General features: G+C 42.9%; 1 protein-coding gene across 2 annotated transcripts in view; it reads left to right on the top strand.

Annotated features, from left to right (window-relative positions):
* CT45A10 (cancer/testis antigen family 45 member A10) overlaps positions 1-8,605 on the top strand; it is a 73,934-nt gene extending 65,329 nt beyond the window's left edge. For both annotated transcript variants that reach the window (XM_025372417.1, XM_025372418.1), the window contains exon 5: positions 8,336-8,605. In XM_025372417.1, coding sequence (XP_025228202.1) covers positions 8,336-8,348 — 13 coding nt within the window. In that variant the 3' untranslated portion in view covers positions 8,349-8,605. The remainder of the gene's footprint in view (positions 1-8,335) is intronic.
* Positions 8,606-13,230: the final 4,625 nt, after the last annotated feature.

The raw sequence follows: 13,230 nt of genomic DNA, 5'->3' as shown, positions 1-13,230 counted from the left end.
CAATTATTAAAATTCTGCTCTGCTGAGGATAACCTTTGCTGAGAACTTTCATGAGACCCCAATATCTTCACATTGTATGTCCATTTGCAAAGGTCTGTCCATATATTTGTTTTTTTTTTCTCAGACCTCCTTATCACAAATTTTTAATCATATGTCCTCAAAGTCCCTGACAATTCAGCTAATAAGTGGGACACAGCCTATGCATGATACATACTTACACGTCTGGATATGTCTCCTCTAAGAAGGTGCACTGCTCAAAGTTCTTCCCTCTGGGAGGATGTCCCATCACCACTGTCCTTCAGGGCTGTCCCAGTCAGGACTGTCATATGCAGCTGTCCACTTGTGGCTTGTGTGGTAGGCAGGATTCTAATTATGCCCCTCCAAGAATCCAGTCTCATGGTTATTCAATCAAATACGCATATGAGTACTGCTGTGGTGGGATTTTTTAATGCAAAAATGAGTATTTCATTTTGATAGCACTAGAAGAAACAAACAAAACAACTGTGTTCCTATATCGAAGTGAAAACAATATTGAAGCTTTCTTATCAATCAAATATATTCCAAAAGAAAATGTGTTCTATGAAGGTTCTGAAGTCCAGGCAAATATTAACACAATAGGCTAGGAAGTTGTAATACTGAAAATGACTCTCTTCTAACAGGGTACTTACCAAACATAATTTTTAATTTTAATTTTAATTAATTTATTTATTTTGAGACGGAGTCTCCGTTTGTTGCCCAGGCTGAAGTGCAGTGACGTGATCTCTGCTCACTGAAGCTTGTGCCTCTCAGGTTCAAGTGATTGTCCTGCCTCTGCCTCCTGAGTAGCAGGGATTACAGGTGCCCACCACCATGCCTGGCTATATTTTTTAGTTTTAATTTTAATTTTTTTACAAACATAACTTTTGAATTACAAAACCAGCGAAGTAATCCCTTCCAAATAATTGTGTCAAGAGTGAAACTGCTTGTTCCATTAAAACTCTAAAAATTTCACTGTAATATTTTTTACCACTATGGACAATTCAAGTAAATTTTGCTGCACTTAAAATGAGTTGTGAAAGTGGAAAAATGAGCCGGTCATGGTGGCTCACACCTGGCATCTCAGCACTTTGGGAGGCCAAGGCAGACAAGTCACTTAAAGTCAGGAGTTTGAGACCAGCCTGGTCAATGTGGTGAAACACCGTCTCTACTAAAAATACAAAAATCAGCCGGGCATGGTGGTGCATGCCTGTAAGCCCAGCTTCTCAGGAGGATGAGGAAGGAGAATCGCTTGAATCTGGGAGGCGGAGGTTGCAGTGAGCCAAGATCATGCCACCATACTCCAGCCTGGGCGACAGAGCCAGACTCTGTCTCAAAAAAATAAAAAAGATAGAAAAATATACAAAGTTCTAGATTAAAATGATTAATAGATGCAATATAATAACGTTTCCCCTCCTTTCATTTTTCTTTCTTTCTATTTTTTTAAGACAGTCTCACTCTGTCACCCAGGCTGTAGTGCAGTGGTGTGATCAAAGCTCAATGCAGCCTCAAACTCCTGGTCTCAAGTCTCCCAAGTACCAAGGACCACAGGTACATGCTCAGCTAATTTTTGTATTTTGTGTAGTGACGGGGTTTCACCATGCTGCCCAGGCTGCTCCTGAACTCCTGGGCTCAAGGAATCCACTCACCTTGGCCTCCCAAAGTGCTGGGATTACAGGTGTTAGCCACCGCACTGGGGCCCTCATTTTTCTTATCAATTAACAATAATGGTTACCTTTAACAGATAGAGGTTGACTTTATTTATTAATTTATTTTTATTTTTATTTTTAGAGAGAGCCCGTTACCCAGGCTGGAGTGCAGTGGCGTGATCTCAGCTTACTGTAAACCCCACCTCCCTGGTTCAAGCGATTCTCCTGCCTCAGCCTCCCAAGTAGCTGGTGGCACTAGAAGTGCACGCCACCACACCTGGCTAATTTTCTGTAATTTTAGTAGAGACGGGATTCATCATGTTGCCTAGGCTGGTCTCGAACTCCTGACCTCAGGTGATCCAGCCGCTTCGGCCTCCAAATGTGCTGAGATTACAGGCGTGAGCCACTGTGCCCGATCAGGGTTGACTTTAAAACACAACCCCCTCAAATGAAAATTTCAGTTTGTTGTTGTTGTTTCTTTTTCTTGTCTTTTTTCTTTTTTATAGATGGAGTCTCTTCTTTTGCCCAGGCTGGAGCGCAGTGCCACGATCTTGGTTCACTGCTACCTCCGCCTCCTGGGTTCAAGCGATCCTCCCACCTCAACTTCCCTAGTAGTTGGGACCACAGGCGCGCGCCACCATGCCCAGTTAATTTTTGTTTCTTTCTTTTTTTTTTTTTTTTTTCGGTTCATTGATTGGTTGCTTGTAGAGCCGGGATCTCACTATGTTACCCAGGCGATTTCATCCCACTGTGTGAGAAGGTTCTGCGTTCCGCTGCTTATGTTGCTGTGCAGTTGTTACTGAAGGTCGCCTGTAGAGGGCGCCAGAGTCAGCGAAGGGGAGGGCTGCGTTCACGAGACTTCTCCTCAGGACTCTGGCGCCCCCAACAGGTTCCCAGTGTTGGGCTGGGGCAGGCACGCTGTGGCTGGTTATTTCTCTTCCTTCTATTCCCCTTTGGCAGAACGGGATCAGTGCTTCTGGTGAGACGCCTCCCCATGCACATCACTCCCAGGTGCCCTAGGGGGCACATTTTCCACAATTCCCGGAGGGCGGGTTTCTACAAAGTGCCACCAGTGGGGAGGCGCCACAGCTTCACTGCCATTTTGTGAGGTGCCACTGTCTCTCCTCCAGCAAGGTCAGGACTTCAGGACTGTGAGTGGGCAGTTTTTCCCTGGATGCTTTAATTTCGCCCCAGAAAGTGTCCTTTTTCCTCGGAAAGCGTCTTTTCTGTGGTGTTCTCTGTCCGGTGTGTGGTAGGGCTCCCTTGGGGAAGTGGCTTTGCTCTGGGGACACTGCCATGAGCACCTGTGTTAGCCATGGGGGAGCGTTTTCCTTGGGCACTCCGTCTCGGCTATGTTGTGGGGCAGGGGGGTTTTCTTTGGGGGCTCCCTCTCGGTGATGTTAGGGACTTTTCCTGCTGAAATGACCTGAGCCCTGGGGTTGGGGACCATGCCTTGGTTGCCTGTGTTGGCCTCGGGTGCAGTGGTGTTTCCTTCCTGCTCAGTCGCAGTCCTGAGGGGGGACTCTGCCTTGGGGACTTTATATTTGCTCATGGAACGTGGTGGTGGTGGTTGTGCCCCAGACGCATGATCGCAGCCCTGTGGGGTCACTGTTGGGGGCTTTATCTCAACCCCCAAGGGTCTCTTCCTTGGTTGCTGATGTTGGCCGTGGGGCACATTTGTCATTGGATGTCGCTCCCTCTCAGCTAGGATGTTTTGCCTTTTCTTTGGATCTGCTTATCCCCGATGTAGATGCTTACCAGATACTTTCTCTTGATGCTGGGTTTTTAAAATTATTATCTGTGGGTACTCTGTCCTGGTGCCACGGGGGAATGGGGTGCTATTCCTTGGATTCTCTAAGCCTATGGTGGGACTCAGGGAACTCTGTGTCAGCCATGAGGGAGGCCACGTGACCTTGAGAACTCTGTCTCGTCCCGGGTTGGGGTGTTTTCCTTAGTTGGTTGATCTCAATTCTGAAGGAACTCTTTGCCGGGATTCTATCTGACCTTTCAGCCACAGCCTCAGGTGTCTGTGTGGGAGTGGGGGTCCAGAAATATTCGTAGGTTCCAGCTGTGTCACATTCGAACACTCACAATACAGTTAGTCTTTCATTCCAGCCACTCTGATGGGTGTGCAGTGATCTCTCCTTATGTCTACACTCGCATTTCTCTGCTGATTAATGAGATCAAGCACCTTTTTAAAAAATTGTTTTTATGTATTGATTTTTGTTTGTCTTTTGAGATGGGGACTCCCTCTGTCGCCCAGACTGAATTGCAGTGCCACTGCACCCAGCTATTTATTGTTTTTTTGGAACACCATTTTATGTGTTTATTGGTCATTTAACTATGTCTTTTATGAAGTTTCTTTTCATGTATTTTCCCCCAGCTTTTACTGATATGTTTGTATTTTAAAAATGAATTTGTAGTTTCCATATATTCTGTATTTCGGTTATATACACATGCACACAGGCATATATGTACATATATAAAAATACATATAAAATTTTAGTATCTTCTATAAATTTTTGCTTTTACACGATCTCAATAATGTGTTTTAGATGAACAGATTCTCTTAGTTTTATTAATCAGTGTATTATTTATGGCTAGTGCTTTTTATTATTTTAAGAAACATCTTTGCCTCACCCAGTGCCATTATGATAATATTCTCTTTTCTAATCATACTTTAAGTTCTGGGATACATGTGCAGAACGTGCAGTTTTGTTACACAGGTAGACACATGTGATGGTGGTTTGTTGCATCCATCAACCCATCATCTACATTAGGTATTTCTCTTACGCTATCCCTCCCCTAGCCCCTCACCCCCCGACAGGCCCCATTCTGTGATGTTCTTCTCCCTGTGTCCATGTGTTCTCATTGTTCAACTCCCACTTGTGAGTGAGAACATGTGGTGTTTGGTTTTCTGTTCCTGTGTTATCTTGCTGACACATGTCCCTTCAAAGGACATGAACTAATTCTTTTTTATAGCTGCATAGTATTCCATGGGTACATGTGCACATTTTCTTTATCCAGTCGATCATTGATGGGCATTTGGGTTGGTTCCAAGTCTTTGCTGTTGTGAATAGTGCTACAATAATAGCTACATAATCAGCGCTCTGTGTCTAACTAAAGGTTTGTAAATGCACCAATCAGCACTCTGTAAAAATGCACTAATAATAGTGCTACAATAATTCTCTTTATAGTAGAATTGAGAGGTGAAGCTGGCTGGGCTTCTGGGTCAGTTGGGGACTTGGAGAATTTTTCTGTCTAGCTAAAGGATTGTAAACGCACCAATCAGTATTCTGTGTCTAAGTAAAGGATTGTAAATCCACCAATCAGCACTCTGTAAAAATGTACCAATCAGCACTTTTTGTCCAGCTAAAGATTGTAAATGCACCAATCAGCACTCTGTAAAAAGGCACCAATCAGCACTCTGTGTCTAGCTAAAGGTTTGTAAATGCACCAATCAGCACTCTGTAAAAACGCACCAATCAGTGCTCTGTGTCTAGCTAAAGGTTTGTAAATGTACCAATCAGCACCATGTAAAAATGCACCAATCAGTGCTCTGTGTCTAGCTAAAGGTTTGTAAACGCACCAATCACCTCTCTGTAAAAATGCACCAGTCAGTTCTCTGTGTCTAGCTAATGGTTTGTAAATGCACCAATCATCACTCTGTAAAAACGGACCAATCAGCACTCTGTAAAATGGACCAATCAGCAGGATGTGAGCGGGGCCAAATGCAATAAAAGCTGGCCACCAAAGCCAGCAGCATCAACCCACTTGGGTCCCCCTTCCATGCTGTGGAAGCTTTGTTCTTTCGCTCTTCACAATAAATCTTGCTGCTGCTCACCCTTTGGGGCTGCACCATCTTTAAGAGCTGTAACACTCATTGCAAAGGTCTATAGCTTCACTCCTGAAGTCAGTGAGACCACAAACCCAGTGGGAGGAACAAACAACTCCAGATGTGCCACACTTAAGAGCTGTAATACTCACTGTGAAGGTCTGCAGCTTCACTCCTGAAGTCAGCAAGACCATGAATCCATCGGAAGGAAGAAACTCTGGACACATCTGAACATCAGAAGGAACAAACTCCTGACACACCATCTTTAAGAACTATAACACCATGAGGGTCTGTGGCTTCATACTTGAAATCAGTGAGACCAAGAATACACTGGGAGGAACCAACTCTGGACACATTTTGGTGACCACGAAGGAACTATCTCCAAGCGGTGAGTACCATCGAACCCCTTTTGCCTGCTATTCTGTCCTATTTTTCCTTAGAATTCAGGGGCTAAATACTGTGCACCTTTCAGTCAGTTAAAAGCGACTAGAGTGGCCATAGGACTAAAGACACGGGGGTCAGGCTTTCTGGGAAAGGGCTGTCTAACAACCCCGACTCTTCAGAGTTGGGAGCGTTGGTTTGCCTGGAATCAGCTTCCACTTTTTCTGTACTTCTGGGCTGAGCCAAGGGTCGACAGAGAGGAAAGCCATTCAGTTCTGGGGTCCTGACAGCAAGTTGGTTGACTCTGCGGTCATGAGAAGAACTCTCAAAGTCGTGTCGCCCAAGTGAGACTTGCCCATCTATCCTATCTATCCTGACCCTTGCCTCCTGGGTCCTAATGCCTGTCAGACAAACTTCCTCTCGCCTCTCTTCTCCAAGGCTAGTCCCACTTCTAAAAACCACTCCCTGTCACTGGTGCTTTTCTAGTTTCTCCTATAAGAATGATTTCTAGCATAAACTTCAGGACTCTGTTACCTTCTTTAGGCACCTGGGCTCACCAATCAAGAAAGACATAATTTTTGCCCAAAGCCCCGTCAGTTGGAGGGGGGTGTACTATCCGGAATTTTAGGATCCCTCCTTAGACTAGCAGGCCTAACAAAAGCTATTCCTGAAGCTAAATGGGGAGCTTCATAAATGGTATCTTTCCTATTCATATAAGTGAGGACAAAAGGCATCACTTTTCCAACTCTGGAGATCCCTTCCCTCCCTCAGGTTATGGCCCTCCACTTCATTTTGGGGGCATAACATCTTTATGGGACAGGGGTAAAGTCCCAATACTAACAGAAGAATGCTTAGGACTCTTAACAGATTTTTGAGAATGCATTGGTAAGGGCCACTAAATCCGATTTTTCTTGGTCCTCTTTGTGGTCTAGGAGGACAGGCAAGGGTGCAGGTTTTCGAGAATGTGTTGGTAAGGGCCACTAAATCTGACCTTCCTTGGTCCTCCTTGTGGTCTAGGAGGAAAACTAGTGTTTCTGCTGCTGTGTCAGTGAGTACAACTATTCCAATCAGCAGGGTCCAGGAACCATTGTGGGTTCTTGGTCAAGAGGTGTTTCTGCTGCTGTGTTGGTGAGCACAACTATTCTGATCAGCAGGGTCCAGGGACTGTTGCAGGTTCTTGGGCAAGGGGTGTTTCTGCTGCTGTGTTGGTGAGCACAACTATCCCACAATCAGCAGGGTCCAGGGACTGTTGCGGATTCTTGGCAGGCAGGGGAAACAAACGAAAACCATGGGCAGTTTTGTCTTTCACATGGGAAACACTCAGGCATCAACAGGCTAACCCTTGAAATGCATCTTAAGGCACTGGGAGCAATTTGACCTGCAAACCATGAGAAAGAGGCAGCTCATTTTTTTTCTGCACTATGGCTTGGCCCCAATGTTCTCCCTCTGATGGGGAAAAATGGCCACCTGAGGGAAGTATAAATTACAATACTATCCTGCAGCTTGACCTTTTCTGTAAGAGGGAAGGCAAATGGAGTGAAATACCTTATGTCCAAGCTTCCTTTTCGTTGAAGGAGAATCCACAACTATACAAAGCTTGCAATTTACATCCCACAAGAGGACCTCTCAGCTTACCCCCATATCCTAGCATCACCATAGCTCCCCTTCCAATTAATGATAAGCCTCCTCTAATCTTATTACCGACTATAGTAACCCCATTGGGCTATGAAATACGACATCTTATTTATTCCATTCATCTACCTATTAATCATCACCACTACCCACACCCTGCACCCCCACTAACCTTCCCAGCCTCTGGTAACCATCATTCTACTCTCTATCTCCATTAGTTCTGTTGTTTTACATTTTTGCTCCCACAGATAAATGAGAATATGTGAAGTTTGTCTTTCTGTACCTGGCTTATTTCACTTAACATAATGACCTTCGGTTCCATCCATGTTGTTGAAAATGAATCTCATTCTTTTTTATGGCTGAACAGTACTCTATGGTGTATGTGTACCATATTTTCTTTATCCATTCATCTGTTAGTGGACACTTCAGTTGCTTCCAAATTTTGGCTACTGTGAATGGTTGTGCAACAAACATGGGAGTGCAGATATCTCTTCAGTACACTGATTTCCTTTCTCTTGGGTGTATACCAAACAGTGGGATTGCTGGATCATATGATAGCTCCATTTTTAGATTTTTGAGCAACCTCCAAACTGTTCTTCATAGTCGTTGTAGTAATCGATATTTCCACCAACAGTATATGAAGGTTCCGTTTTCTCCACACCCTTGCCAGCATTTGTTATTGCCGGCTAGACTACCTCTTACCATGCAGATATATTTCTATTTCCATGCTGACTGTTACTTCATCTTTCTATCCCTTACAGTGCTTCCTACAGCATAGGCTCCTTGGCTATCTTTGGTTAATGACATGTCTCTTTCTTTTCAGATGTATAAGATGAGACTTTGTTCAGCACCTTGAGAAGAAACTGAAACGTATGATTTGAGAATACTTGTCCATGGAGGATTATCACACCCCAAATGCATAATCTCGTTAATGATTGAGGAGAGAAAAGGATCAGATTGCGTTTTCTACAGTGAAGCAGGATATTGCTGAAGTCTCCTGGCATATGTTACTGAATCAAATGGCCTTCCAGAGGCTAAGAAATTTCTGATAGTAAAAGATGTTCTTTTTTCCTAAGGATTTTATTTAAAAGGATTTTATTTGTTTTTTGGTTGTTTTATATTCCCACCTGTGCTGGTAGATATTATTAACCCATTAGGTAAATACTATTACAGTCATGTTTTGTGCAGCAGCTCACATTGTTGTAGCTGGTATTTATAACTGCCTTCTTTCACTACCCATTTCGCATTTCCTTTGCTCTAAGATAGCATGTCATTTGGTCATGGTGCTTGGCCTGGCAGGATGACTCAAACCTTCATTACAGAAGAGTCTGAACCATTAGATATCCTGCTGGATGGGGTTGCTGTGATTTTCCATTAACTTTAATTCCAAACACGGGAGGACTAAGAAGCTCTCTAGACATATCAGACTTACTCTTCCTTAGCCCCTGGTGTAGTAGAAACCTGATCTCTTTTTTTTTTTTTTTTTCAGTTTCCATCACCCGAGCCAGTAGCGGACCCCCTACTTAGTCTCTTGGTTGAGAGGAATGAAGAGTTCAAAGTGAAACCTCTGTCTCTAACACAACAGTTTTTAAAAATTAGGTGGGTGTGGTGCTGCATGCCTGTAGTCCCAGCTACTTGGGAGGCTGAGGCGAGAGGATCACTTGTACTCAGCAATTTGAGGCTACAGTGAGCCGTGATCACGCCACTGCACTCCAGCCTGGGAGACAGAGCAAGACCCTGTCAAACAAACAAACAAACAAACGAACGAACACCACCACCAATGCCCCCCCCACCCCAATAAAAACATGTAAAAGCACAGATTTCTCCACCAGAGAGCAGAAAAAGAAGTACAAGATAGTCAAAGGACAAGGAGATTTGATTGGGCTTTCCTGTTTTGAAGATGTAGGAGTACACAACGAAGCTATACTGGAGGGCCTAGGAGCTGAGAGTGGTCCCTGGCTGTCTCAGGGACCACCCAGGAAAGAAACCAGGACCTCATTTCTACAACCTTAAACACAGGAATAGATCATCAATGTCCTCAGTCATTAAGGGAATGGAAATCAAATCCACAAGGAGATACTAATTCACCTCACTGGGATGAATATTAACAAGTACTTAACAAGTGTTGTAGAGGATGTGGAGAAATTGGAACCCTCCACCATTGCTGCTGGGAATGTAAAATGGTGTAGCATCTTTGTAAAATAGTCTGGCATTTCATGAAAAATTGATAGTTATCAAATGACCTGGAAATTCCACTTCTAGCTAAATATCCAAGAGAAATACAAGCATATATCCACAGAAAAACTTGCACACAAATATTTGAAGCCAGATTCAATATTATATTTTGTCCACCTTCACACCCCAGCCTTAGGAACTATTCTCACACGTTTATCACAGACTACTATATAAACTTTGTATTGGAAAAATCATACAGTTGTTTTGGTGACTATCACACCTCCTGACAGGGCTCAGTTTTTAACTCACTGATTTGCCCAACAGGAACTTGAGTTTAAGTGTAGGTTAAGAAGCAATGAGGGGTGGTGGTGTTAGTTCCAGAGGAGGAGCAGCAGTGTCCTTCAAGGCAACAATCTTAGCTGAGACCCTTACAGGCTCTTCGGACAAAGGGGAACCTCCGGCAGGAGAAGTGGGAGGGCTGCCTCTATTGACGAAGACACCAGGAGAATTCAGGGATTTGCAATGGACTGAACGTTTGTGTTCCCTGCCACATTCATTTGTTGAAATCCTAACTCCTATTGTGTTGTCCTTAGGAGGTGGAGCCATTGGAATGTGATTAGGTCATGAAAGTGGAGCCCTAATGAATGCAAATATTGTCCATATAAAAGGGACCCCAGCGAGTTCTCTGTGCCCTGGCAACATGGAAGAAGGCCCTCACCAGAACCCAACCATGCTGGCACCTTTATCTCAGACTTCCAGCCTGTAGAAATGTGAGAAATACAATTTCTGTTGTTTATGTGGTACCTAGTATATGGTATTTTATTATAGCAGCCCTAACTGACTAAAACACGGTTCAAAGTGCTCAGATTCATTAGCATAAACCTATACATTTCCATTCCAGTTTTCAGTATCTGATTTCTCCATATTAGTGCCCTAACGTTAACAGAAGAGACCCTTTTGAGGTTGTAAATTCAATTTGTGTTGTAATTCAGCCACTCACAGGAGTAGACTTTGGATTTTATTTTCCCAAATCTTGGCCTGGTGGCCATAGGAGATGACGCTTTTTTTCAGGCCAGTCATAGATGTTTTCAGGTCCTTCATTCAGACCTTGAGCAAGAACTTTAACGACTTCTTTCTTCATGTTCCACAGTACATTAGAAACAACAAATCAACCACTTAGTACTCCTTATTTTGACCGAACTATTCTAAGATATCAAAGCACAAGAAAACCAACCAGGTCAGGGCCGGTGGCTCACGCCTGTAATCCCAGCACTTTGGGAGGCTGAGACAGGAATATTGCTGGAGCCCAGGAGCTAGAGACTGGACAAAAAATTTACAGTTAGTCACCCAGAGACTTGTCTTTTATAGGCACTTGATTATAGGACTCCAAAGGTGTAAATTTGAGTAATTCTTTTGCTATTTCTTACTGTTCACTAGCAGTGCTCATTTTACTACTGCAAACTGTTGGGGAGATCAGACCCAGCACCAGGTCATGGGGGTGACAAAGTCGAGCAAATTGAGGCTTTTCAAACCTTCAATTCGCACTGTACAGTTGGGTCCACTAGATGCTGTGGCTCATGATAATCTTCATCTGTTTTGTGGGCACCCACACAGGCACCCGATTGTTACCTGGAGAGACACAAGCAAATCCTCTTCCCTGTATAATTATCTTTCCTTTTTCCCAGTTCTTTGTATGTGCATCCCTCCACCATATATCTTGTCCAACCTTTTTATTTTCCTTTTCTCCTCTTAGGTGTTGTACCACTGCAGTTATGGGTTGATCTTTTTGTACATTAAAAAAATTTAATGTTAATAAAGCTAGATGCAATTGCATATGTGGTGTTTTATATTCCTGGTCTCCTGCCTTCTGCTTTTGTATTTGAGTTTTTAAAGTACGATTAGCTGTTTCCGCTATTGCCTGTCCTTGTGAGTTATATGGAATACCCATAATGTGGGCAATATTTCATTGTTGAAAGAATGCTACAGTATCCTGGGCCGTTATCAGTTTTGATTTTCTTCTGGGATTCCCATAACAGAAAAGCAAGATAAAAGATGTCTTTTAACATGAACTATAGTCTCCCCTGTTTGACATGTGGCCCAGATAAAATGTGAATAGGTATCTACTGAAACATGAATAAAGGACAATTTTCCAATAGCAGGAATATGTGTTACATCCATCTGCCAAATGGAATTTGAAGATAAACCTCTAGGGTTGACTCCTGTTCCTTGATGTGGCAAATGCAGGACTTGGCAGGCAGAACAGTGTTGCACAATTTCTTTAGCTTGTTTCCATGATAGACCATATCTTTTTCTAAAGCCCGCAGCATTAAGATGGGTTAAAGAATGAAATATTTGTGCATCAGCAAAAGCTGCAGACACCAATGCATCCTCCCTTTGATTAAGTTTAGTTAAAGGGCCAGGGAGGTTAGTATGTGCTCTCATATGAATGACATAGAAAGGTGAATGCCTTTGTTGCACTGCTGGCTTTAAAGAATGAAATAGAAGATTAAGTTGTTCATCAGTCACATTTCGAATTAAGGCACATTCAATATTTTGTGTGGCTTCCACTACATACGCTGAATCGGAAACAATGTTTACTGGCTGTTTAAAAGTTTTAATACTGTTATCACAGCCATAAGTTCAGCCCTTTGAGCAGAAGCAAAGTCAGTTTGCAAAACTTGTTATTGAGGTCCTGCAAATAAGGCTTTTCCATTACTAGATCCATCAGTAAAAACGGTAATGGCCCCTTTAATAGGGGCTTTTTGCGTAATAGAAGGCAATATCCAGGATGTTAATTTTAGAAACTGAAATATCTTAGATTTAGGATAATTATTATCAAGAATGCCAACAAAATCTGCCAAATTAACTTGCCATTCTTGGGAATTAACATAGGTTTGTTGAATTTGTTGTTTAGTTAATGGAACTATAATCTGATTTGGATCACATCCCATTAGCTTTGTTGTGTGCAGCCTGCCTTGTCCTACTAGCACAGCAATTTGATCCAAGTACAGAGTGAACGTTTTGGTTGTATTGTGAGGTAGGAAAAGCCACTTAACTAGATCATCTTGTTGAACTATAACTCCTGTAGGCTAATGCTTAGTAGGACGAACTAATAACTGTAATGGCTGCATCAGATTAATCCGCTCTATGTGTGCTTGCTGAATTTTTTTCTCAATTAATTGAAGTTCCTCCAATGCTTCTTTGGACAAGGAGCATTTACTGTTAAGGTTAGAATCACCATGTAAAGTGGAAAAGAGGTGAGACATAGCATAGGTAGGAATGCCTAAAGTTGGATGAATCCAATTAATGTCTCCTAATAATTTTTGGAAATCTTTTAAGGTTTCTAAATTATCTCTTCGAATTTGAACCTTGTGAGGCTTAATAGCACTTTGCTCTACCTTCATTCCTAGATATTGAAAGGGAGCAGAAGTTTGGATTTTATCGGGGGCCATAATCAACCCTGCCATATTTACAGCCTTTTCTAACAGTTTGTAGCACAACATGAATTCTTCCCTAGTTTCAGCTGCACACAAAATATCATCC

The sequence above is a fragment of the Theropithecus gelada genome, chromosome X, assembly GCF_003255815.1.
Source record: "Theropithecus gelada isolate Dixy chromosome X, Tgel_1.0, whole genome shotgun sequence".
Taxonomy (NCBI): domain Eukaryota; kingdom Metazoa; phylum Chordata; class Mammalia; order Primates; family Cercopithecidae; genus Theropithecus; species Theropithecus gelada.
This window is presented reverse-complemented; position numbering and strand designations above follow the sequence as displayed.